The 24,943-nt window shown below is 58.4% G+C and overlaps 2 protein-coding genes across 6 annotated transcripts in view; both read right to left on the reverse strand.

Moving 5' to 3' along the window:
• Positions 1-1,508: 1,508 nt before the first annotated feature.
• On the reverse strand, positions 1,509-12,385 carry ZBTB47 (zinc finger and BTB domain containing 47). Of its 2 annotated transcripts, none has more exons than XM_075555994.1 (6): positions 12,230-12,385; positions 6,469-8,019; positions 5,056-5,203; positions 3,898-4,013; positions 3,378-3,522; positions 1,509-3,269 (listed from the first exon to the last, which is right to left on the reverse strand). In XM_075555994.1, exons 2-6 carry the CDS (start codon positions 7,936-7,938, stop codon positions 2,911-2,913), a joined length of 2,238 nt encoding a protein of 745 aa, XP_075412109.1. In that variant the 5' UTR covers positions 7,939-8,019; positions 12,230-12,385; the 3' UTR covers positions 1,509-2,910. The 2 variants fall into 2 exon arrangements, with proteins under 2 accessions (XP_075412109.1, XP_075412108.1); XM_075555993.1 differs by lacking the exon at positions 12,230-12,385 and adding an exon at positions 11,504-11,705.
• Positions 12,386-19,827: 7,442 nt separating this feature from the next.
• The window catches only part of NKTR (natural killer cell triggering receptor), a 45,566-nt gene continuing 40,450 nt past the window's right edge, over positions 19,828-24,943 (reverse strand). For 2 of the 4 annotated variants that reach the window (XM_075555996.1, XM_075555995.1), the window contains exons 14-17: positions 24,844-24,939; positions 24,243-24,296; positions 23,516-23,683; positions 19,829-22,496 (exon numbers count right to left, since the gene is read on the reverse strand). In XM_075555996.1, coding sequence (XP_075412111.1) covers positions 22,418-22,496; positions 23,516-23,683; positions 24,243-24,296; positions 24,844-24,939 — 397 coding nt within the window. In that variant the 3' untranslated portion in view covers positions 19,829-22,417. Of the gene's footprint in view, positions 22,497-23,515; positions 23,684-24,242; positions 24,297-24,843; positions 24,940-24,943 lie in introns of all 4 variants that reach the window. The other 2 variants (XM_075555998.1, XM_075555997.1) reach the window with 2 other exon arrangements.

Below are 24,943 nucleotides of genomic sequence, written 5' to 3' on the forward strand. Positions count from 1 at the left end.
GCCCAGCCTTCTCCTGGAGAGCTGTGCTGCTCTGCCCTGCTCCACTCCAGGAAGGGGAGACTAGGAGGGGGGGCATAGTGAACGATTGGTCCCAAAGACCAAGCCTGGGAGGAGGCAAGAGCTCTACCCTCTGCATTGTGGACCCCGGTGCCTGCTCAGGCCAGTTAAGGAGCTCCCCCCAAAGCCTCATCTCTGGAACTCACAGCCATCAGGACGGCAGGGGCCCCTGTGAGTACCACCTTGGGGAGCTTGGTCTCAGCAGCGCCGCGACCTCCCCTCCATCCGGCTAACACCTCACCCAGTCTCAGACCAGCCTCCAAGGGAAGACGGCACCAGGATGCTCCAGGCACCGGTGCTCAGTGTCCTTGTTCAGCCGTGTGCTGGCCCCAGTCTTTCTGGCGAGTCGCTGGGGTGGGCCGGCAGTGAAGGGACCCCCTTCATCCTTCTATCTCCCTCACCCACCTGTGGTCGCCACTGACTCTAGGCAGAGAGCCACGCGTCCCACAGTCACCACTACTGAGCCCCTGCGAGGGGCAGTGCGGGGACCAGAGGGTCTCCGGTGGGAGCAATAGCCCTGACACTCCCACCACAACACCAAACATCCAGGAACTTGTCAGTTTCCAAAATTACAAAGGTCCTGTGGAAACCTGGTGGAAAAAACTCAGGTCCCTGTTCACCCTGGGGCTGTTGTAGAGGGTCCCACCCCACCCCACCCCACTCTAGTTGCTTCAAAGTTCCGTGCTTTGGCGGAAAAGTGCTTGCTTGAAGCTACGCTGGCTCAGCACCACTGGGCACAGAACCCCTGTCCCTGAGCGAGCGGGGGGCCTCCCCCACCCCACCCCAACAGTCCCCGGGACTCATGCTCCCCACAACAGGCCCGCCCACTGCTGTCTGGGACCCTCTCCTGCACTCAGAGGGGAAGGGGACAAGAGCAGGAAACCTCACGCTGGGATCTTGCCACCAGCCCCGCCCACACCCATCTTCAGTCTATGTGCTGTGATGTGGCCTGTGGTCAGTGGCCCCTGGGGGCCGGCAATGGAGGCTGGGAGTCCGGGCGGATTCAGGCTTCAAGTGCACTGGGAAAGATGGATTTTTCTTCATAAGCCAGCTCTGAAGAGCTGGCAAGCACTGGGGCCAATAGGTTAGAAAAAACCAGGGGGACCCTGAGGATGTCCTAGAAGCCTAGAGATCCGGGTGCAGGGAAGGCACAGTGACAGTAATGTGGGGACCTCAGAACTCAGCGCTGGCTTCACAAGTGGCTGGAGCCACCCCTGGGGGCTGAGCTTGGAGCGTGGGCAACGCCCAGCCCTCTTGGCAAAGGACGGCAGGGGCCCACAGGGTGAGACTTGCCGGCTCTGGGGTCTCCCACCCCTGCCTTCAGTTTCACAGTTAGCCCCAGTGCAGGGCATGCCTGCCAGAGCCTCCTTCCATGCCCAGAGATCCAGGTTGGCACGGACTGGATCATAAACCCTCCACTCATGCAGGCGCCTCAGGCCTGCCCACATCCGTACAGAATAAAGTGCTTCGTTTATTGATGATTAAGATGTCCCCTTGCCCCAGCGCCACAGGCCTCACAGGGAGGTCAGCAGGGCTCCGGACCCCTCCGCTCTCAGGCTGATGGGACCCAGCGCCCTCCCCCATCCCCATCCCCATCAGCCCCTTGGGCTCAGGCCCCTTCCTGCGGCCACGCTGGGAAGGTGGTGGTAAAGGTAGGGTCGTCGTAGGGGTTTAAGGTGCAGAGTATTACAAACAAAAACCGTATAAACTCCATCGGGAAAGGCTTAACTAGGGAAAAAATAGCTTATGGAGTCTTAACCCCTCCTCTCAGAGGCAGGAGAGAAGACATTAAATGACAACAAAAAAGCTGTCCGATTCGTGCCCAGCCTCACGGGGGCAGCAAGCACTTGGCAGCCCAGCCCCAACCCAGGGGCCCGGCTGTGCAGGCTCCCATGACCACAGTGGCCCAGGAGGGACAAGGACGCTGGAGACCAGCCAAGAGTGACTTGTGTGCAGGACCTCCGTGAAGATGAGGTCTGGGCTGGCCTCCGGGAGCAGAGACAGGGGGACACACACAAAAAAAATCTCCTGGTGTGGGAGTCCGGGCCAGGGCGGCTGCTGAGGGGCAGGGTCCCCATGAACAGCAGCTCTGGTCCCGCCCCACTGATAGCACCTGGAAACCCTGAAACATTCACTGATCCTGCTCCGGGGCTCCTGCCCCTCCAGGGGACCCCTGGTGGCAGTCCTGCGGGGAGCCTGCCTGGGCCTGACCCAGAGAGCACCAGTGGCTTCTGGGGATGTTCTTCCCAAGGCTTGGGCCCTCCATGCAGCCGGCACAGGCCGGATACCCTGTGCTGGGCAGCAGGGTCAGCTTGCAAAAAGCAAGGCCCTGGAGCCCAGCCCCTGTCTGCCCCCTCCACAGGCACAGAGCCAGGACGCTGGTCTTCGCACCCTGCGGCACCCCCAGCACACGCAAACATTCGGCTTCAAGCCAAGCCTCCGTGTGGAAGCCCTCTGATGGAGCCCCCACCTTGTCCAAGTGGGGATGGTGGTAGCCCCCCAACTTCTCTCCATGCCCTCCAAGATATAGGCCAAGTTAGGGGGTGCAGGGCAGGTGGGAGGAGGCACTGAAGCTGTCCCAGGCTCAACTGCCCAGGTGGACCCCATGGCCCCACTGCACCTACCACCACCAGCAGCCGCCCACCTGGAGGGGGGCTACAAAACCCTTCCTCTCTGTCCCTTGCCACTGGAGAAAAAAGGTCTAAGGAGTCTCTGAATGGGGAGCTCTCAGGATGGAGGCATCCCCCACCAGCTGGGGGCGGCTAGTCTGCGCGCCCCTCTCTCCCCGAACCCCCGGGAGCAGGGGCTTCCCCCCTAGACCGCCGGGGTGTGCACCGCTGTGTGGTGTGGCAGTTAGTTGTCCGTGTGCATCCTCCCCGGGGCGGCGGTGGCGTTGGCAGGGGTGGGGAAGAGTGGGGGCGGGGGCGGCAGGTGGGGTGGGGGCGGCAGGGTCTGGGGCAGGCCAGCGAGCAGGGGCAGCGCGTGGGCGGGCGGCAGGCCCGGGGCAGTGGGCGCGCTGTCGGCGGCCAGCGGGTGGCTGACGCGGAAGCACTTCTCCTTGTGCGCCTTGAGCATGTTGGAGAAGCGGAATCGCTGGCCGCAGACGTCGCAAGGGTAGGGCTTCTCGCCCGTGTGCGTGCGCCGGTGCCGCTTCATGTTGGGCCGGCTGGTGAAGCTCTTACCGCAGATCTCGCAGATGTAGGGCTTCTCCCCTGGGTGGGGGTGAGCGGACAAGGGGTCACCCGTGAGGCTCAGCCTGGCCACCGGCCCTCCCCAGCCTCTAGGCGTCCTGGGCCGGGGCCCGCACCTGCCCACCGCACCTGTGTGGGTCTTCATGTGCTCGTCAAAGTACTGCTTCATGTTGAAGTCCTTGCCGCACCACTGACACATGAACTGCTTGTGGCCGATGTGGATGCTCATGTGGGAACGCAGCTGGTACTTGTACTGGAAGCGTTCGTTGCAGTTCTTGGGGGATGGTGGTGCGGGCGGAGAGGAGGCAGGATCAGGAAGGCCCGTGGCTCCTCCCTTTTCCCATCACACCCCACCCCGGTTCCACCTCTCCGTAGAGCCTGCTCCCCACTAACGCCTGGCAGGGCCCCCTTCCATGCCCATAATGCAGGGTAGTGCAGGTTGGATCACAAACCCACTAACACCTGCAAGAGCAGAGGGTGGGGCAGGGGCAGGCCGGAAGGTGAAGGATAGGGCCCCACCCCCATTCTGCAGCTGCAAGCCATCGTCCTTCCATCCCCAGGCCCAGGGCTGGGAGGCAGCAGCTGCTGGCCTTGCCCCCCCACCCCGACCTCCTCTCAGTGGTCCCGGGCAGGAGCACTGGGCACTCACCTCACACCTGAAGGGCTTCTCTCCTGAATGCTGCAGGGAGTGCACCTTGAGAGACATGCTGCGCTTGAAGGACTTCCCGCAGGTCTCGCAGGTGAAGGGCATGTCCTTGGTGTGGGCTACAAGGCGGTCGCCATGGTCATCATGTTGGAGGGTGGAATCCCCATGGTGCCTCACAGGGGAACCCAGCCTGAGCCCCCCCTCCTATTGGGACCTGAACGTCACCTCCTGGCATGGCCCTATGGCCAACGCCTCCCCAAGGGCCTAACCTGGTAGCCTTTCTCCCAGCACTGACAACGGTCAACCCTAAGTCAGTCACCCCTAACGCTGGTGGTCTGCTCCTGGATTGGTCGACAAGCCCTTGCTCTCCGGGAGCTAGGTCTCCCTCTGGGCCCTGGAGGTGCCAGGAGGCCCTCCTGCATCTTCAGCACCTGCTCAGAGGAACAGCCGAGGGGGAGACTGAAGGAGCCCAATGTATGAGTGGATTCAGCATACTCTGACTCCCAGGTGGCCGCTGGCCTCCGCATGCTTCTCTGCACTGGGCTAACACCAACTGCACTGACATGTCAAAGGTGGGTGGGCTTCACAGGGATGGCTGGTAACGGCCCAGCCCCCCGGAACCCAAGGATGAGCGAGGGAGGGGCAACCAGAGATAGGGACCCTCCTCACCCCCACGCTGAGCTGGGAGCAGAGCAGGACCCTACACCCAGTGCATGGCTGAACCTAGGCTGGATCCCGGCTCCTGGTCAGCTCCCCTGGAGGTCCTCCCCTGAGGCTAGTCTCTAGTGGAGAATGGAGGGACAGAGCCTGGCTGAAGGCCCAATGTCCACCCCGGTTACCCCAGAATTCACGTTCATTTTTAGAAAGGTGCTCCTGGTGGGGAGCCGACAGAACCTCACACCAGTTCACAGAGCCTGGCACCAGCCTGGATACCGGCCTGGGCATCTCTGTACATAGTATGCGACCCGCTCCACTGTGCTGGGAAGTACTGGCCCCAGAGCCTATCCATACCCCACCTGTCACTGCCACCAGCCTCCCCAGGCCTCCCAGCACAGCAGGGTCTCCTGCCCACTCTAAGTCCTGGGCAGGATGGAGCCCATCATGGCAGAGACACCCCGTGCTACCCCACCAACCCCATGCTACCCCCCCACCCCAACTCACCGACCATGTGCTTGCGCACGTGGGCCATTGTGTGGAACTTCTTCTCACAGATCTCGCACGAGAACTTCTTCTCTGCGTAGCCGTGCACGATCTTGTTGTGTTCATGCAGGGACCAGAGCTTTTTGAAGGCTTTGCCGCATGTGACGCACTGCGGGATGAGAAGCCTGGGTCGGGACTGTGTGAGGTGGGCCCTCAGTTGCCTACCTGAGACAGGCTGCTGAACAGACTGCCGGCCCGAATGTTGTGGGAGTGGGACAGGGGGACTCCCTGAACATCGGCCACCCACCCAGTGCCCTGGGGCTCTCTCCCTCCACCTCTGGAGGCCCAGGGGTCCCCGTGCTTACTCAACACGCCTGCCCAGAGCACACACACATCCGGCTGCAGGGGGTCACCCCACAGGTGACAGCTTCCAGAAGGGGGGGTCTTTCTCTGATGCCTTGCCCTGCTGGATCCTATACTGACTACACAGGCACATGAGGGGTTGGCTGGGGGCCACAGGAGGGGCTGGGTCCCAGCAGGCAGGGGAGGGGCATGGGAAGCAGAGGGACCACACCCGCATCCCTGCCTATGGCCCCTGGACTGTGGCCAAGGGTTCCTGGTTGATTCGTGTCCCTGCAGGACACCCATAGAGGGCTAGAGACGAGGCCAGGGTTCAAGAAAGAGCGTGGGCCAGGGGACACGATGGGTAGGGAGCACAGCTTTCTGCCCCCTCAGAAGGTGGCTCAGGTGTTTGGTAGGGCAAGCAAGTGGGAACAGGTGCACAAGGACAGGGCAGGTTACCAGGTAACCCTGGTGATGCTTTCTCCGCCAGGCACCGCAATTAGTTCAGGCAATTAGCACCCGCCTACCTGAACACCCCCCCTCCCCCAGCTCCTGGGTCAGGCAAAGTAAAACCTGCCCATGGGAGTTTGGCTGGTGCCTGCCCCCTGCCTCCCCCTGCCTCCCCCTGCCCAGCCCAGCTCCCCAGCCGGCCCTTCTCCTCCTACATTCTCATCCAGGGCCCAGCCTGCCCACATCGCCAAAGAAGTGAGTGTGTGGGGTGGGCGGAGGGGAAGACAGGAGGAGACAGGGGGAGACAGGCCCGAGGGTGCCCTGCTCTACACCTCACCCTGGGGAAAGTGGCACACGGCGGTCCCTCCATGCCAGCCCCTCCCTGCATGCATGCTTTTGCGCAGTGCACAGCCTGCACAAGGACACAGGCTGTCCTGCTGGCGTCCTGCAGTCCAGACGTCTCTGCTCACCTCTGCCTTTCCCACCCAGGGGTCTGTTTATTCCAGTCTGCTCCACGTGCCCAAGCCAAGCTCGGTCCACCTCTCCCGAGAAGCCTCCCCTGCACCCCTTCCCGAGAAGCTTGGCGGCTGGACTGTCAGGTTGGGGCGGGGCGGGGCCGGGTGGGCGACAGGTGAGGCCCACCTGGATGTTGCGCTCGCAGTCCGTCTGCCGGTGCAACAGCAGCTCACTCTCCAGCAGGAATCGCTTGCCGCACTGGTCGCAGATCTGCATGCGGCTGTGGGTCACGTTCATGTGCTTCTCCAGGTACCAGCGGTTGTTGAAGACTCGCGGGCACTTCTGGCACGGGTGGTGCTGCTTCTCCTCCAGCTTCACCTTGGCCCCCAGCCCGTCCGACGCGGGCGACCCTCGTGCCGGTGCAGGGCCTGAGCCTGGGGGTGCCTTTGGCCGCTTCCCACCCCGCTGCCCCGCCTCCTCGGGCTCGGGGGTGCCTCTGCGCCGCGCATTTTCCCGGGATCGTGTGGCCATGCGGCTGTGGGGAGGTGGGTCCACCTGGCTGCCTCGAGGTCCCCCCGGCCCTGCGGGTACCTGCCTGCTTCCGGCCTCCCCCTCCTCTTCGGAGCTTTCTGGATCCTGCTCACTGTGTCCTTCCTCCTCCTCTTCCTCCTCCTGCTCACTGTGCCCTTCCTCCTCCTCCTCCTCTTCTTCCTCCTCTTCCTGACTGCCACCCTCCTCCTCCTCCTCCCCCTCCTCCTCTTCTTCCTCCTCCACTCCACTGCCACCAGCCTCCTCCTCTTCCTCTTCTTCCTCCTCTTCCTCCTCCTCTTCCTCCTCCGAGTGTCTCTGCAGGCCATCCTCTTGTCCCAGCACCATGGTGGCCGGGCCAGTCCCTGTGCTGCCCGGGGTCCCCTCAGGCCCCGTGGACACGTGTAACGTCTGGTTGTTGAGGTTCACCTCCACGATGATCTGGGACTGCTCCCGGCGGCTGTAGGTGCCAGCTGCCCCGAGCTCCTGCTCCAGCTTACACAGGGCCGCGGAGGGCCTGCCAGCCTCCTCCACGCCACCCTCCTTCTCCTCCTTGAAGAAGGGTGGTGCCGGCCCGATGGCCGCAGGCACTGTGGCCCCCGAGGCCCCCACTCCGTCCTCCACCCTCACTGAGTACGGGTCAGGGCCCTCTCGGGCGTAGATCTTGGGCAGGCCGGGGGCGTCGGCTTCCTGCTTGATGTCGCAGTAGTAGGGAGGTGCAGTCGGGGTGGTGCTGCCACCGCTGGAGACCTGGGTCAGGGTCACGGTGCTGGAGGCCGGGGGGCCCAGAGAGCGGGCGTCCAGCAGCTCCTGGCAGGACGTGGCGATGTCGGCCATCTGCAGCAGCGAGGCAGCACTGAGCACCTCGTGGACGTTGGCGGCGTTGACCAGCAGCTTGGACGTGTAGATGAAGTTGAGGATCTGCTGCAGGCCGCCAGGCGCCAGTGCCTCCAGGGACAGCTCCACGCGCTGCAGCTGCTTGTTCTGGGTGAAGAGCGAGTGGAAGAACTGGCTGTAGGCGGCCAGCACGCCCTTATGTGCTGGGAAGACGCTGCGCTGGGGCACCAGCACCAGGTCCACGTCACACAGGTCAGGCTGGAAGAGGCGCTGCTCGTTCAGGCGGCCCATCAAGCAGGCGAAGTGCAGAGCCACGTCCTCCACCAGCGAGAACTCGGCCGCCGGAGAGTCTGTCGTCTTCTCAACCAGCAACTGTGGGGGTGGAGGGCATAGGAGCAGGGTTAAGGCCGGACAGCGGGGAGGGGGGCTGCCCTCCCCCTGCGGCCCACCATCCCTCCCAACCTCCCGGCAGTGCCCACCATCACTCCTGGCCATGAGCAGAAGAGCAAGAACCCCTCCAGGAACTGGGGAGTGGAGCCCCGTGGAGTGTGGACCACACTGCCCAGGCCGGCGCCTTCTGCAGCTGGAGGTCAGCTCCTGGCCTAGTCAGCTAACTTTTCTATGCCTCCAGCTCTTCCCCTGTGAAATGGGAAATGTTTATCTGGGAAAGGGCGAAGAAGAGCGCCGGGAGAACCAGCCATCTCACCCTGCCCAGGACGGAGGGGCTTCCCAGGATCTGGGGCTTTCGGGGCTCCACCCAGAATGGGCCTGGATAAACCAGGGATGGTCGGTCACAGGGCCTGGGCATTCCTCCAGCATCTCCCGAGCTCCCATGAGCCTCTGCCACACACTCCCTCACACTCACACGAGGCTGCCTGTTTCAGACACTGCAGCACACACATCAGGCCCCCACCTCACCAACGGGGGGTGGTGGCGGGGGTGGTTCTCAGGGACGAGACCTGGCTCGGGCCCACGCCAGTGGACACTTTTGTGATGTGTCCCCAGCCTGGTCCTGCTGCTCTATCCAAGGTGGCCCTCACTCACCATCACATCTTGGGCAGGGCGGGTAACCTCCTTCCCCCACAGGCCTGACTCCAGGCAGGTCCTGTTCTCAGATAGGGGGTTCTGTGGGACACCCAGTTATGTTAGCTGCCCACCACAGTCAAGCCAAGAGGTCCCTGGGCACCATCCCAGTCCCTTCTCCCACCAAGGTTCTGGGATACTCCCATCTTGGGGCTCACACGACTTGAGGCCCCCTGGAGTCGGATGGGTCAAATTGTTAGGCTCCCCAGGCCACGTCTGACTAGCTCAGCATGGGGCACACACAGCTCACTCAACCCCGGTTCCTCCATAGCCTCTCCCCCAAAGTGAGCCCCACAGCCAGGCAGCCTGCCCCAGCACAGGTTCAACAGCAGCTGGCCCACAATTCTACCTACCCACCCAAGCCCAAGCCTTCCAGGCTTGGCCCCCTCAGCAGCCTGCACTCGAGGGCACCTTGCGCCACTGAACAAAACCATCATCCCCACCCCAGCCCAGCCTCCCTGGAGGCGCTGAGCTAGAACCAGCCCTGGTCAGCCACAGCCCACCCCCACGTCCTGCTATCTCCCAGGCAGCAGGTGGGTGGTAGTGTCTGAATGGGAACCTACCAGGGCCATGTCCTCCATGCCTGGCCAGCATCCATCCTGTGCACCCAGACCCCAGCTTGGCCAGCCCCGTGAAGACGGTTGCCCTCTTCCTTGAATTCTTCTACCCCCCTCTCCCCTCTCCCCCCCCCCACCATCAGCCAAGAGACCACCCATCTGCCCCTGTCTTTTAGAGTTGCTGGCCGGTCCAGGCTTGGTCAATCTAAGCCGTGGATGGAGCCCCAGGCCCTACCCATTTTCCTTCTCTGACTCGCTCTGATTCATCCTCTGGGACTAACCCTCTACGGAAAAGATGGGGAAACTGAGGCTCGGCATGGGAAGCAGCCCAGGGAGCAGCAGCTGCCTGGCTCCTCTGGATCAGACACCCCATCCAAGTGGCTGGGGCACAGCTCACTTGACCCCGGTTCCCCCATAGCATCTCCCCCAAAGTGCACCCCACAGACAGGGAGCCTGCCCCTGGATGAAAAGTACCCAGAGACACCCTCCCATCTGTGGGAGACCTGCTGGGCTTCCCGGGATCCCAGCACTACCGCGGATGACCCAGCCTCCTCCCCAGGGACCCTGGCACTGGGAAGGGTCTGAGTTCAACTTGAGCTGTAACGGTATACAGGCCTGTCAGGGACCTCCGAACCCACCGCCACGGAGTCCCTGACACCTCCTAGACTCCCTGAATCTTCACGGGAGCAGCCTGCCTCATCTTTCATCCGAGGAGCAGCTGGTGGATTTGAACAGCCCAACCTCTCAGCAGGAGAGCACTTAACCGCTGTGCTGCCGAGGCTTCTTGGGGGCTCTCCGGGGTCAGAAAAGGACAGAGTAAGTGACCCTAATAAAGGCTCCCGAAAGTCAGGTCTGACAAGGGAAGAAGGCCCTAGTAGGCCCCTGGGCGCTAGTCCACCTTCCTGCTGGGTGGAACACCCTTCAGTGCCCACCTGATTGGGTGACAGGGCAGTGTCCAACTTTCCCAAGGCCTCTATGCTGCCCGCCCCAGGCTATCTCCCTTCAGGGGGCAGAGGGGAAAAGCCTAGGGGATGATGTCATTGTCAAGGCTCCCATGTCCAAGGCAGACAGGGGAAGCCAGCACTGCCTGGGTCCTTGAGGGGCCAGGGACCCCGGCTGAACTTGGTGGCAGGGCACACTAAGTGGCGGCCTCAAGCAGAGCAGAGCTGCCCCTTTGCCTGGCCCCTCCAGGGCGGTGCTCCTCAGCTGTAGCAGTCTGTCCGGCCAGATGCGGCAGCTTTCTGCAGCTGTGGCTGCCAGCCCCAGATGGATCTGCAGAATGCAGCGCACACCCTCTCTCCACCCGAGTGCCAGCAGCCCCAGGCTAGCTAGATGCAGGCCACGGTGGGCCTCCAGGCTGCCCTTATCCCAGGGTGTTTGTGTCCTCAAAAGATCTCCCCTAAGCCGGGCAGGGGCTGCCCCAGCGTGGGAGACTACTACAGCCTCCTCTTCTGTACCTGGGCCTTCGTACTTGGTCCCATGCCTCCCGAGCATTTCCCTGGAGGCTCCGGGATGAAAACCCCTGGTCCGAGGCGTGCCGCCCCAGCCCCACGCCCTCCCACTACACCTTCCAGGGCCCTGGCAGCAATGGGTGGGCGCAGACGGGGCTAGGACCTCCAGTCCCAGACCTGCGGGCTCTTGCTCCCGGAGAGATGGAGTCTCTGCCTGCCTCCTCCCCCTTCTATGCCCCTTGCCCCAAACCCCGCCCTGGGAAGCAGCCCAGAGAGGGCGGGAGACCAACCCAAGGTCACACAGGAGTTTGGAAGCGAGGTGCGGAAGCCCCCCTTATCCTTGCCCAGGCTGCCCCAAGCCCCATGCACGGCGGCTCAGGCTCCCACGTGGACAGAGGCCCAGGCGGGAATCCGATCACCACCACACCAAACGCCCCCAACACTCAGCATGAGGACAGCGCCATCTGGACTCAGATAAGTGGCCCCCTCGGCTCCGTGCCAAAAGGGACCTCAGTCTTCCGCGCAGGCACCCCCAACCCTAGGAATTTAACCCCGTTTCTGCTTAGGGCCTCGCAGTAGCGCCGCTGCATTCCTGGCCGCCTTGGCGGGAGGGGGGACTCGGGGGACACCCAGGCGATGGGGGCGGGGAGACCACGGGGCGGGGAGGATCCCGCCACCCCGAGCCCCCAGGCGGGGCACTCCCCCGGGCAGAGCGAGCGCCGCCGGTGGGCGGATAAGCGGGGGGACAGGCAGGGCCCTGCGTACCATGGTGCCGTGGCGCTGGGGGCTCACCGGGCCCCTCGCGATCGCGCTGCCCCCGGCGGCCGGGCCCGGGCCGCCCCATGAAGCGCGGCGCTGGGGGCCGCCCCCGCGCAGGGCCCCGCGACCATGGCCCCGGGGGCGCGGCCGGCGGGCGGAGGCGCAGGGCCGCTGCGAGTCGGGCCGCCCAGCAGCTGCGGCCCGGAGCCTCGGGCGCGGCGGGCGGGGGGCGGGGGGCGCGGGGCGCCGATTGGAGCCGGCGCGTCAGCTGGGGCCGCCGTCTGGACGCTTAAAGGGCCAGCCGCCCGGCGCGCCGGCGGGGCGCGCGGACACGCGTGGCGCGCGCCGCCCGCCGTGCTGAGCGTTCCTGGGGGCGCCCGCCACCCCGCCGTGGCTCGCGAGGGAGGGCGTGGATCCCGGCCTCCCTTCCGCGCAGCGCACCTTGTCCCGCCGGGAGGAAAGTTCGTCCGGGAGTCTAACCTTCAGCGGCCTTCCCTGAAGTCCGGAAGCTGGGCGCATCGGGGCCCCCCAAACCGGCTCACAAAGGTGTGCTCCCCTGACCCATGCAGAGTAATGTAGGGTACTCATCCCCCACCACACGGATCCAACCTCACAGCCTCAGCCTGACCTGCTGGGACCCGAAGGTGGGTGTGCGGTGCCCAAGGGGCCCCCCACCCCAGGGCTCACTGCTCTGCTGCCGCCAGGACTTGATTGCAGCCGGGCCATCCCTACCTGGTGGCATCCTGTGAATGGGGCTTCTGAGGACTGACTCAGGGCAGCAGTGGCCACAGGACCCTTACGGTAACTGGCCCAGGGCCAGGAAACAGCCTTCTTAAGGCAGTGGGGCCAGAGCCCTTGGTCCTGCTTAGCCTTCCTCTCCCCGTGGCCTGATCACTGCTGCGTGGCCCTCCCGCTAAGCCTAGGAGGCTGGGGAGACTCAAGCACGCCTGCGGAATGCTGCTCTGGCATGGATGCCCGTGGGGGCAGGGGCTGGCCGTGCTGGCAGGAGGCTGCTGAGGAACACTGCCAGGCTGAGCCGGGGCCAGAGTGGGGACCAGGAGGCTCAGGACCTGCTAGGGCCACATTGTGGAGTCGTGAGGTAGGGGAAGGTGGGGGGTGCTTCTGTGGACCTCAGATACTCTCTGCTTCCAAGCCTCCATGATGGGTGCTTCCCACTAATGCTGGCTGCCCCCCCCCATCTTGGCAGGACCATATAGAACCTGTGTTCACCCCTCCTTATACACATGCCCATGTGTTGGCAGGGAGGTGCATGCCCAGCTGTACCAGTGTCATCCATGAGTGAGCAGGAACTTGGGACCAGGGAGAAAACATCTCACGGGGACAGAGATGGGGGTGAGCAGAGAGTGCCAAGAGGCAGAAGGAATGTGCACAAATAGAGTGGAGACCTCGGAGGACAAAGAACTGGGGGCCGGTGAAGAAGGGGCACAGGAAGGGCATGGCCAGGCTCAAGCGAGGAGTGGAGAGCGGGGGCAGCTCCTGGCAGCCGCTGTGGGCCTTCTGCACCTGTGTGGTGAACAGATGCCCATCTGGGGCTCATAGAAGCTAGCAAGGCCACAGCTAGCCCGCATGCTTCTGGCCAGCCAGTCACCTTGGGCGGGACTGACCTCTGTTCCTCCCTCCCTCCCTCTCTCAACCCATTGTGGAACATAGCCCAAGAGAAGCCATTTTGTATTCAGAGAAGCAGGAGCAGGCAAAATCTAGTTCTCGAAAAGAACTCGGGGGTGGGGTGGGGGTGGGATACGCGAATATACAGTTGCTCAACCCTGATAAAGATCCGGGAAAAATAAGGAGGAAAGGTTAAAGAATAAGCAGACCACAAACAGGCCCTTGCAGAGGAAAGAAGACTCGAGGCGAACCGCAAACATTGCTTCTGTCTCGGCTTGCTTGCACAGCTAAAGAGCGCTTCCTTGTATAAAGGTATAAAAGAAAATTGCTCATACGGTTCTGGGCCGCTCCGTGCCAGGAGAGTTGGTCCCTGCGCAGGCATCCAATAAACTTCTATTGCATTGACTTTTTGAGTTGAGTCGTTCCTGTCTCTCCAACGTACAGCACCACTTCTTCATCTGACTGCACCAGCCTGGGGGCGTGGCAGGGGAGGCAGTGTGTCCCCACTGGTCAGATAAGGACACTGAGCCTCAGAGAGGAACAGGCCACAGAGCCAGGCACCAGGGTCAGGAGAAGCTGGGAGGAGCTTGGCAGACCAGGCTGGGTAGAGGGTGTGGCCAGCCTGACCCAGGTGGGGATGCTGGACTTTGAGGATAGGCCTTAGCTGTAAGCCAGGTGTGTGTTTGTGGGGGGATGCATCTCAGCCTCCCCTTGCTTCTCTGCCCTGTTCCTCGCCTGCTGACGGGGTGGGAGTGGGGTGCCGGGCTCTGTGGGAGGCTGTTGGCCGCTAGTAACCTGGGTTACTAGACCTGGCAAGAAGGAGCTGTTTGAGGAGTTTCATCTGTTCGCACAGGGCTGCGCAGAGCTGAGGCCTCCACATTGAGTCAGCGTGAACTGGAGCTTAGAGGGTGAGGACAGCACCTACAAGGCTGGGGAGCAGAGCTGTTTGGCACCTGCAAGGAACGGGCAGACTTGGGTGTCCTGGCATCCTGGTGGGAGAGGCTGGGCAGAGAGAAGTGGTCCTGTCTGGGCCTTGGGAGGGAGCTGGGAAGAGCATCGCCCAGACCCCTTGCTAACCTGGGTGTTGGCCCTCAAGCTGGGCCAGCACAGGAGAACCCCAGCACAGGTCAGCTGGGCCAGCACAGAGGGGAACCCCAGTTGGAGTAGACTTCCTGGATGGAGGTAAGGTGGGTCTGGTTTGGGAGTCTCGGTGCTCAGGTGAGCCTGTGCCTTGGCAGGAGTTTGTGGAGACAGATTCTCGTGACAGAGCTGAGCTCAGCAATAGGATTGGGGCGGAGGGAGGGGGCGCCTAGAAAGCTTCGCAGAACCGTGCCCCTACCTCTTGTCAGTCCAGCTCACAGGTATCCTTGCCACCTCACCTCCTTCTGTCATGGGCCCCGCCCCAAGCTTCTGCCCCGACTGTGCCGGGAGTCCTGGGACGGGCTTGGGAAGACTATCCTGGCCCTGTGTCTGGGGATGTGCGGGTGGGGGTGGGGGGCAGTGCCAGGCTCAGCCCGGACCGGGTTGCAGCTGTGCATAGCTGAGAGGGAAGGAGGGGGGGCAGAGTGGGCAGCTCAGAGAACAGAGGGTGCCCCTGACTCACACATCGTGGGGTCATGGGGGTGGCAGGGTTCAAGTTAGCACTGGGGTGCTGACACAGAGCCCTCCTGTGGGGGGGGGGACAGGGGGGAGCTGGGTGTGGCGTTCAGGGGTCGGGAGTGTGTGTGGGGGGGGTGTGTTGCTCTTTCTTTGGGCTCAGCTGAGCCCTGCACTAATAGGATGCAGCTGCCTGGGGGTGGGGCCCTAATGAAAACCAGAGGCTGCCCTGTTCCCTCATGCAGCGTAGGCATCCTGGCCTTGGCAATTCCAGACTCCTTGGCAGCTGCCAGGCATCTCTCCTGCTGATTGGTTCCAGGGCCCTTGGGTCTCTCACTAGGGATCCTGGCCCTTCACAGCAACCTCCGTGGGACTCCTTCCCGCTGCGTGGGGGGAGGTCTGGGTGCCACTTGGGCCTGTGCTGGGATCTACGCACTTGGTCCTCACCCGCAGTCCTAGGATGAGAGTGGCTCATATCTGAGTTTTCCGGGTGAGAAGCTGAATTCCAGGGAGCTCACACAATGTATCAAAGCCGCTCAGCTAGGAAGTGCTTGCACAGGCCTTGAACTCCTGCCCTCTACTGCAGAGCGGTTCCTTTGAGAGTCAGATTAAGCCAGGGGCACTGCTGCGGAGGTCAGTCACTTGGGGTTTCTCTGGGGATCAGCCTGTTGAGGTGCTGGCTCCCTCCCGGGAGGTGCTGGGGGAGGGGGAGGCACTGTGAAGGGCCAGCCCAGGCCCTCCATTGTGGGCAGGGGATGAGCACCATGGTGGCTCTGCCAGCCTCTGGTCTCTGGTCTCAGGTCACAGCATGCAGGTGTGTGGCCACAGATCCCAGGTCAGTGCTGTGGGCCTGTGGAGAAGCAGCACTCTCCGGTCGCCTGAGCTGCAGCTCAGTCTGTGGGGCTGGAGCTGCAGCTGGAGTTACCACAGACAGCAGAGGGGCCAGGCTCTCCGAGGCAGCTGTGCTTGTCCTCGTTTTTTTCAGCTTGGCACGGGTCCAGCCACAGCCTCCCCCACCCCCGTGGGCTCTCCTTGCCCCAGAGCTTCCCAGGCCGTCCAGAGGCAAGCTGTTTTAGGACTACCCAACCCTCCTCGCCTGTTGCCCTTACAGTGTCACACTCAAGCCTCAAGCGAGTCCCTCTCCCCGCTCACTACTGCGGCTGCCGATTCCCTTTCAAAGACCAGGGCCCTGTAAGCTTGACTGGAATTGTGAACCTTGGTCAGCTGATCCCTGCTCTGATGCGGGCTAGACCTGATCTGATGGTCAAGGTTTTCTGTATTTTGGTTCATATTAGAGGGCATCTCACAGGTGTACGTCATCGGGGGTCACCCTCTTGAGTTGTGTTTCGGTGTGAGACCCAGGATTGAGGAACCTACAGGACGATTAGAGTAAGGGATTGGGGGCAGACGATGTCAAGGTGTCCGAGTCCAGGAAGAAAAAGAATGGAAACTGTGGTGGCAATTGTAGACTTCTGCTTGCTGGGGTTGAACTATGGAGTGATATATTTATTAACTCCCCATTTATCTTTTAAAAATAATTTTATAGGGGCTCATCCAGCTCTTATCGCAATCCATACATACATCCATTGTATAGAACACATTTGTACATTCGTTGCCATCATCATTCTCAAAACATTTGCTTTCCAAGTAAGCCCCTGGCATCAGCTCATTTCCCTCCCTCCCTCCCCGCTCCCCATGAACCCTTGATAATTTACAAGTTATTTTGTCATACCTTACACTGTCCGACGTCTCACTTCACCCACTTTTCTGCTGTCCATCCTCCAGGGAGGAGGTTGTAGATAGATCCTTGTCATCACTTCCCCTTCTACCTTACCCTCCCGGTATGGCCACTCTCACCACTGGTCAAGAAGGGATTGTCTGTCCTGGATTCCCTGTGTTTCCAGTTCCTATCTGTACCAGTGTACATCCTCTGGTCTAGCTGGATTTGTACAGAACTGGGGATCATGATAGTGAGGTGGGGGGAGGAAGCATTTAGGAACTAGAGGAAAGCTGTATGTTTCATTGTTGCTACACTGTACCCTGCCCATTAATCTTAAAAGCAAAGAGCTCTCTGGCAATCTGTCTTGCCTAGTTCTTTCCCACCTTTCCTGGCCAACCAGTCTTCAGCCTCCCCTCTCAAGGTTACACTCACCAGTGGGCTTCTTTCTCACAGGGAGGCCCCCACCCCCACTCCACCAGATTTGATGACACGATCAATGGCTGGTGAATTCCCAACAGGAGTGTGTGCTTACCACAGACATGCAGCAGGGGGACCAGAACCTTCGTCAGAGGGCTACTCCCACAGTGCTCAGGCGCTGCTGTGTTTTCTCTATCTTCCAGATCAACGCACCCCAACTGGTCGGGCAAATCTGTTGTCCAGCGTGGAGGTGCACTACTGGCTTAGAAAACTGACCGTCTCTAACAGTAACCATGGGAAGTTTTGTTGCGCGCCCGAAAGAAATACAAATTCTTTTTTTTCTTTTTTAATCATTTTATTGGAGGCTCATACAACTCTTATCACAATCCATACATACATCAATTGTGTAAAGCACATCTGTACATTCATTGCCCTCGTCATTCTCAAGCCATCTGCTCTCCACTTAAGCCCTTGGCATCAGCTCATTTTCCCCCTCCCTCGTGAACCCTTGATAATTTATAAATTATTATTTGTCATATCTTGCCCTGTCTGACGTCTCCCTTCACCCACTTTTCTGTTGTCTGTTCCCCAGGGAGGAGAGGTCACATGTAGATCTTTGTAATCGGTTCCCCATTTCCAACCCACTCTCCTCTCCCTTTATGCTCCCAGTATCGCCACTCACACCACTGGTCCTGAAGGGATCATCTGCCCTGAATTCCCTGTTTCCAGTTCCTATCTGTACCAGTGTCCATCCTCTGGTCTAGCCAGACTTGCAAGGTAGAATTGGGATCATGATAGTGGCGGGGGGAAGGTAGCATTTAGGAACTAGAGCTAAGTTGTATTTTTCATTGTTGCTATATTGCACCCTGACTGGCTCGTTTCCTCCCTAAGACCCCTCTGCCAGGGGGTCTCCAGTGGCCTACAAATGGGTTTTGGGTCTCTACTCCGCACTCCCCACCTCATTCACTATGGTAAAATTTTTATTCTGATGATGCCTGATACCTGATCCCTTTGACACCTTGTAATCGCACAGGCTGATGTGCTTCTTCCATGTGGGCTTTGCTGCTTCTCAGTTAGATGGCTGCTTACTTACCTTCAAGCCTTTAAGACCCCAGATGCTTTATCTTTTGATAGCCGGGCACCACCCGCTTTCTTCACATTTGCTTATGCACCCATTTGTCTTCAGCGATCGTATCAGGGAGGTGAGCACACAATGATTTTTCTTTCTTTGATGCCTGATAACTGATCCCTTTGGCACCTCGTGATCACACAGGCTGGTGTGCTTCTTCCGTGTGGGCTTTGTTGCTTCTCAGCTAGATGGCCGCTTGTTTACCTTCAAGCTTTTAAGACCCCAGACGCTATATCTTTTGACTCAACCCAGTGCTCCAAGATGTGAATGCAACATGCCAGCATGGAGTAGGAAACCAGTGGAGAGGTCTGGGGGGCCGGCCCCAATCCCAACTACTAAGTGGACACCTGCCCTCCCCCCAGAAGAATTTATTTCAAAAGATGGCATTGAATCTGCAGCTCCGGGAGAGGGACATATCTGATTGGAGCACAAAGGAACAGATGAAGGGGGAGGAGAGTGGAGCACATCCTGGTGCACCAGACCATGAGGACGATGACCCCAATTAGAGCAGCCAGTCCACAGAGGACCACATGGCCAGCCCCACTATGATCCATGACACCCCTCGCTGACCCATCGCTCTACAGGGGATAACACTGGAGACACAGAGTGGGAATTGCACCCGATCTGATCCCGTCGCACTGAGGCAAAACACTAAGGGGGTACCACAGAATAGCAAGGGAATGGAACGGCGAGGTCCTCAAGGGGATGCTAAAGGTGGACTTTGGGGCCAGGGCATAGTGCCCCAACAGAATGGACTGGAAAACACTCCTAAAGCCCAACAAATAATCCTTGAACTAACTACAAGCTTTTCTTTCTTGTTGTGTTTTGTTATTGGTTTGTTGTATTGCTACTTGGTTTTTCTGTATCTTTTTTGTGTGTATGTTATTACCTCCACAGGTCTATCTAAATAAGATAGGCTGGATGAACAATCTGGAGGCGAAAACAACAGGACTGAGTTCCGGGGGGGACATCAAAGGGGGGGCGGGGGGGGGGGGGAGGAAGTGGTGTTAAACCCAGGGACAACGGAACAAGTGATTCAAATTGGTGGTTAGGAGGGTGTGGGAGACCTGGTAGGGCATGATCAAGGGTAATGTAACCAAGAGGAATTGCTGAAACCCTGGTGGAGACTGAGTATGAAGGTGGGAAGGGAAATAGAGGAAAGAGCTGGGAGGCAAAGGACATTTATAGAGGTCTAGATAAAGACATGTACATATGCAAATATACTCATGTATGAGGATGGGGAAATAGATCTATGTGCATATATTTATAGGTTTAGTATTAAGGTAGCAGAAGGACATTGGGCCTCCACTCAAGTACTCCCTCAATGCAAGAATACTTTCTTCTATTAAATTGGCATTCCATGATACTCACCTTCCTGACGACCGCTGAAGACAAAGCAGGTGACTAAGTAAATGTGAAGAAAGCTGATGGTGCCCGGCAAACAAATTTCTTTGAGTTGTGAGAAAACTATAACTTGTTGGACTTTCCCTGCTTGGAGTGTGGGATCCTGGAGGCTGAAGGCGGTTCAGCAGGTAAAGGACCTGCCCTGAGGCAGACCTACAGAGGAGACGGGACACACTCGCTGCCAAGCAAAGCTCTCGACGCAGGTCGCTTCAGCTGGGTGATGGCACTATAACCTGGGAGACAGCGGGAGTTTCCAGAAGAGAGGATTGAGCGAGGCTTAGGTGATCCTCTGGCTCCACCTCCTTCCTGCCCCGCCACCCCAGAGAACAGCACAGGAGGCTGCAGAGAGAGGGAGCCCCTTCCATGGCTGGGCCAGCAGGAAGCCTCCACATTTCCTCTTTCAGAAAGGCTAATAATGTCTGGGCGGGTAAAGGGATCAAACATGCACAGGCTCAGAGCTTAGACCAAGTATATATTTTAATCTCTACAAGTTCCCCCTTCCAACTTGTGGGCAGACTTTAATTGGCGTGTATACAAATTAGACATTGGCAGTATGTACAAAAGTCTTTTCTACAGTTTTGAACACGACCAGCTATCATTTTCCATTTGCAGCAGACAGGACATTACAAAAGCAGCCCAAGAATGTACTTTCTATTAAGCACAATACACACATAATTCAGCCTTATTAAAAATAATTTCAAAATACAGGAACCATCCACTTTAGGAAGAAAAGCGCTCTCTGTAGTTCACGTCGGTAAACACACAAGTGGTGTGCTGTGTCCAGGGCTGTCACGTTCCCGAGATGACAGGAGAGACGTTGGCAGCCCTGTTCAGGCCACAGTGACAGGCCGGAGCCGAGACAGGCAGAGTCACTGCTTGAAGGAGACAGAATTCACAAATGTACCTCCTTTTCAGTTCCACCCACACGTGCCTGGAGCCCGCGATGGTTGAGGAGACAGCACTCCTGTGATCGAGATCACGTTGTTACACGGCTCCCAGCAGACCTTAAAGTTAAGATTTTGGGGGTGGGTTTGATCTAACCCCATGAACCCATAAAACAAAGTAGAAAATTTCCAAAAGTGTGAGAACAAGAAGGGCTTGACCGGCCACCGGTGTCTTGAAGATGGAGAGGACCAGGAGGAAAGGAAAGGGGTGGCCTTGAGGACCTGAGCGAAGCCCCCAGCTGACAGCCAGGAAGGACCGGGACCTCAGTCCTGCAGCCTCCAGAAACAGCTCTGCCAGGACCGGAGTGAGCACACGCAGGTTCTGCCCTCGAGCCTCTCTGCAAGGAATGCTGCCCTTGGCTGCAGCCTGGTGAGACCCTCCCAGCAGGGAATCAGCCAGAACAGGGCTTACTTTTAAAAGTTTCTAAGTTGCTAAGTGTTACACAGCAACAGCAAACTCACACGCTGCCCACGGGCAGGTACCGTTTCTTAAGCTAGCTAACCGTGGCACTTTCTGCTGGGTTCTGCACGAGCCCCCAGTGTCAGTGAGCGCAGTGTTCTTCTTCGCAGGTAACTTTGAGACCTGTCAGAGGAGTGACACTGCATTCCGTCTGACTGTACTGTTTACTAACGTCCTGCTTTCCAAAGTACTTTTGCTTATCAACTGGGTTCCACCCTGTTAGCGTGCACTTCTCATGGATGATGGCAGCTTCAGCACATCCCAAACCACCTCCTTCTTCCACAAAGGCTGGGCGTCCAATGCCCCCACCAGAGGGCGCCTTCCCACTTCCCCAGCACACAGGCAGGCTCCTGAGGTAGGACAGCACCAAGCTCCACACCAAACAGCCTTACGAATTTCTTTAGTCTAAGTGGATTCCAACTGGCACTAAGGTGATTAAGTACACTTGGGGGCAAAACCAAATCAAAGATTAAAATCATGAAACAAGTCTTTATAGCTCAAATTGCTTTTAGAGGAACCGCCCAAAGCTTTGCAAATGCAAGTCATCTTACTACCCCGTGGGTGCCTCCTGCTGCCCGGTGCCCCGGGCCTCCCTGTGCCATCTGAGCAGGGCTTCGTGGCGCCAGGGTGGGTTGGCAAAGGGGCTGCTAGCAGCATGCTGGTGCTCAGAACAGCCCAACTGTGGTGGTGGAATGCCCCTGACTGAGAAGCCGCCAGAGGTCCCCAGGACGGTGGTAGTGAAGACTTGGACGCCACTTCCTCAGCGTGCTCCTCGAACTGACGCTGGTGTCCATCCTGCCTGCTCCAGGGAATCCCACCCACGTCTGTGCGGGGAGAAGCTCCCCCAGTCTCAAAAGTGAACATATTCCTTATTGGGGAACGAAAATATTTCGTTTCTCTCTCTTGTGGGATTCTAACGGATAAGCTCTAAGAACAAGGCTTAAAGAGGCACCAAGAGGTACCAAGCACCAAAGCATGAATGGGAATCAGATGTTTTTTTTTACAACCTGAAACTTCTGACACTGTTAAAGCACACACATAAACGTGTAATAAGTCTTTAGAGGGAGTGCAGGCATTCAGAATTCAGGTGGATTTATTCCTCTTTACCTGGCGTGGCTTCCAAGACCACTTTCTCGATTCTAAGAGCCAAGAAGCCAGGGACGAGTTCAGAAGCGCAGAGGCACTGCCTTCTGGTCCTGGCTGTGACTGCCCCAGACCCTGAGGTGCTGCCTCGCACAGCCCTATGCTGCTGAGCAGCACAGATGCTCAAACCTGAAAAATGGGGAGTGGGTCGGGGGAGACATAAGAGCTGGCAAGAGAAATAGTCTAAAATAATATTGTAAATTACACATAGATACATTTCATGATTTCTTGATTCAAGAAAGTGAAATTGGTTTCCATAGTTGGCTACTATAAAATGTGGCACAAGGATATTGCTAGGACACATTTCTGTAGATTTTAAATACTTCTGCACAAACATGAATGAACAAGTAACCAGGAATGCTGGTCACTGAAATTCACTTTGAATATCAAAAACAGAACAATAGACTGCCATGAATGTTTTTAAGTTTTAAATCATCAGATATTTACAAGTTAAGATATATTTGTATAAGGGGGGGCACTTTCAACTGTATGCGCTGCTCTCGCTCAGGCTCCGGTGATGAGAGTAGCTCCCGTCACTGTCACTGTCAGAGCCGTAAGACCTACAACAAAACACAGAGCCCGTTCACTGGGTGCCCCGCTGCAATCCTGTGAGAAGCTGGCCCACACTTGATGTGGCGTGACGCAGTGGGTGGGCGGGTGGGGCACGGACAGTGGCGACCCGATCAGCTTTTCAAAGACGTTTGAAATAACGAATGGCAGTGCCCTATCAAGCTCGGGGTAAAAGACCGAACCACCGCATCTTGAGAAGTGGTCTGAAACGCAGTCACGCCGAAGAAAATCACCCTCCCTTCTTCTAAGTTAGTGTTCACACTTGCATGGTCTGAGGGAGGGAGGGAGGGAGGGAGGGAGGGAGGGAAGGGCAAAGAGACTGGGCAGGTTCCTTCTGGAAAGGGTTGGGCATGGACTGGGCCGCAGTGACAGGGAGAGTCACAAGAACCTGGTCGTGGTCACACCATGCAGATTCTGAAACATATTCACGAAGAGCCAATCGTTTGCTAGAGGCTGTGGGCACACACACACACCAAAACACAGGGCAGCTCCCAGGACTTGGGGACCGGCAGAACAGAGGGCCAGACGAGGATGGTTAGGAGAGACCTGGGCGGAGGGGCTGCTGTGGAAGTGGCATTTCAGGAAGTCACAATAAAACCTTTGTAGCACTACCCAACTCCACCCAGATACACATGTCTAACTAAAGAGCTGAAAAAGTCCATCTCAATCCTAGGTCTGAGACACATCATGATGACATTTCAGATTGGCTCTGCTGTGTTCAACAGCAACCCCTCTGTAAGGAAATGGGCTGTGGCTTGGTGGGCTTCTCTCTTTACCTCTTCCAAAAGAAATGTTTGTCCAAGAATGTACAGCTATTTAAAGACGTATTTCAGATGAACAAGCACTGCCCAGAAACCCTCAGCGCAAAGGCCACTCTCAGGAGCAGCCTCTGGGTCGCCAGCCTTCAAGAAGATCAGGAAGGACCCCATGGCCGCTGGCCATGCGCTTCCTTCAAGCAGTTGCTCTCCCCACCCCACCCCCCACCCGATCCCAGCACCAAGCGACCCACCTGGACCTCCGATGATACCGACGGCGGTGGTGGTGGTGGTGGTGGTGGTGGCGGCGGGGGCGGTGGTGGTGGTGGCGGTGGCGGCCTCCTCGCGGGTAGCTGTCGCTCCTCTGGCCCCAGCTCCGGCTCCGGCTCCGGCTGCAGTAGCTGTCGTAGGTGTAGGACCTGCTGTAACACAACAGCAAACACTCACTTCTCCTGTCCCACACTTGGACGTCCCCACCCCTTGCTGGGGTCTCAAGCGTGTTCCGGCGTAGAACAGGGGCACGGTGTGGTAGCATGCGCCTAACGAAACTGGAAATAGTTACCATTTAAGCCAAGTTTTTTCCGGCACATTTTAATGCAGTCTTTGTGCTAAAATTAGGTGCCTCGATGGTTTTTCGGGTCGGCTTATACTCAAGTGCATACGGTAACTATTCCAAATCAGACACCACGTTAAACAGAAAAATGTCCATTGCTTTCTGCATTGCAAAAATATCACACTAATTCACAGAGTTAGTTTGCTGGGCTGGTGGACACAATTATGCCATTACAATTCGATAAGCTGTCACTTTTGACATCTGAGTAGCCCCCACAAAAACCATCACATAGATAGAGCTCCTTTCATGAAACAAAGAGTCATGTTCACGTCATTTAATAAGAAGGAACACGAAACGGCTTACTGAACAAATCTCACAAATCTGCCCCCACGGGTGCAGAATTAAACCAACCCAAGGCCTGTGCATACCTGGACCGACTGTGTGGGTACGAGCTGCTCCGGGACCGGCTCCTGCTGGAGGTCCTAGGATCAACCACACGAGAAAGCCCATCATCCTGAGGCCCACGGGAAGCAAAACTCGAGACAGGGATTTGCCCTTACAAGTGAAATCCACCACCTAGATTTACTGTGCTGCCCAATCCAACAGGTCCTGGCCTCGTTAGTATTGGACTTCACGGAAGAGTCCCTTTGCTACAAGTCTCTGAGGCATACAGTGGCTGGGAAGGTTTGCCCTGGCTGGGAGGAGGGCAGGGCAGGGCGACACTGGTCAGGAAGCTGAGGCTGTGACAGTGAGCCCCTCAGAGGCCAAGGAGGATGAAGCAGGGAATTAGAAAGCTGACCACTTCTTGCCCCATTTCTGCCTTCTGGTCAAGCCTCTCTCTAGATGTTCTTGTCCCAATCTCTAAGTCAGGAGGGGCTACCCAAGTGAAGTTAGGGTCAGGAAGACACACCGACAGCTTCTCGTGCTGACTCTCATAGGACTACATCCTGGGTAGAGCCAGGACAAGTCCCAGGTGGTCTTCACAGCTCGGCGAGAACGCAGGCCAGGCCGGGTGGGCCGCAGGCTCACCTGTGGCTTTTGTAACTGCGGTAGGAACTGCTCGGACTCCGTGTGCGGCCTCTGCTGTACCGTCCTCTGCTCCGGCTTCTCGAGTAGCTTCTTGATCTGT

The sequence above is a fragment of the Tenrec ecaudatus genome, chromosome 8, assembly GCF_050624435.1.
Source record: "Tenrec ecaudatus isolate mTenEca1 chromosome 8, mTenEca1.hap1, whole genome shotgun sequence".
Lineage (NCBI taxonomy): Eukaryota > Metazoa > Chordata > Mammalia > Afrosoricida > Tenrecidae > Tenrec > Tenrec ecaudatus.

Bases quoted from the DNA above. Each gene is read 5' to 3' on its own strand.
- ZBTB47 (XM_075555993.1), bottom strand. The intron at 5,204-6,468 runs GTGGGCCTCACC...CTCATCCCGCAG, and splicing joins ACTGCGAGCGCAACATCCAG to TGCGTCACATGCGGCAAAGC. The intron at 3,270-3,377 runs GTGCGGTGGGCA...ACCCCCACCCAG, and splicing joins GCACATGAAGACCCACACAG to GGGAGAAGCCCTACATCTGC.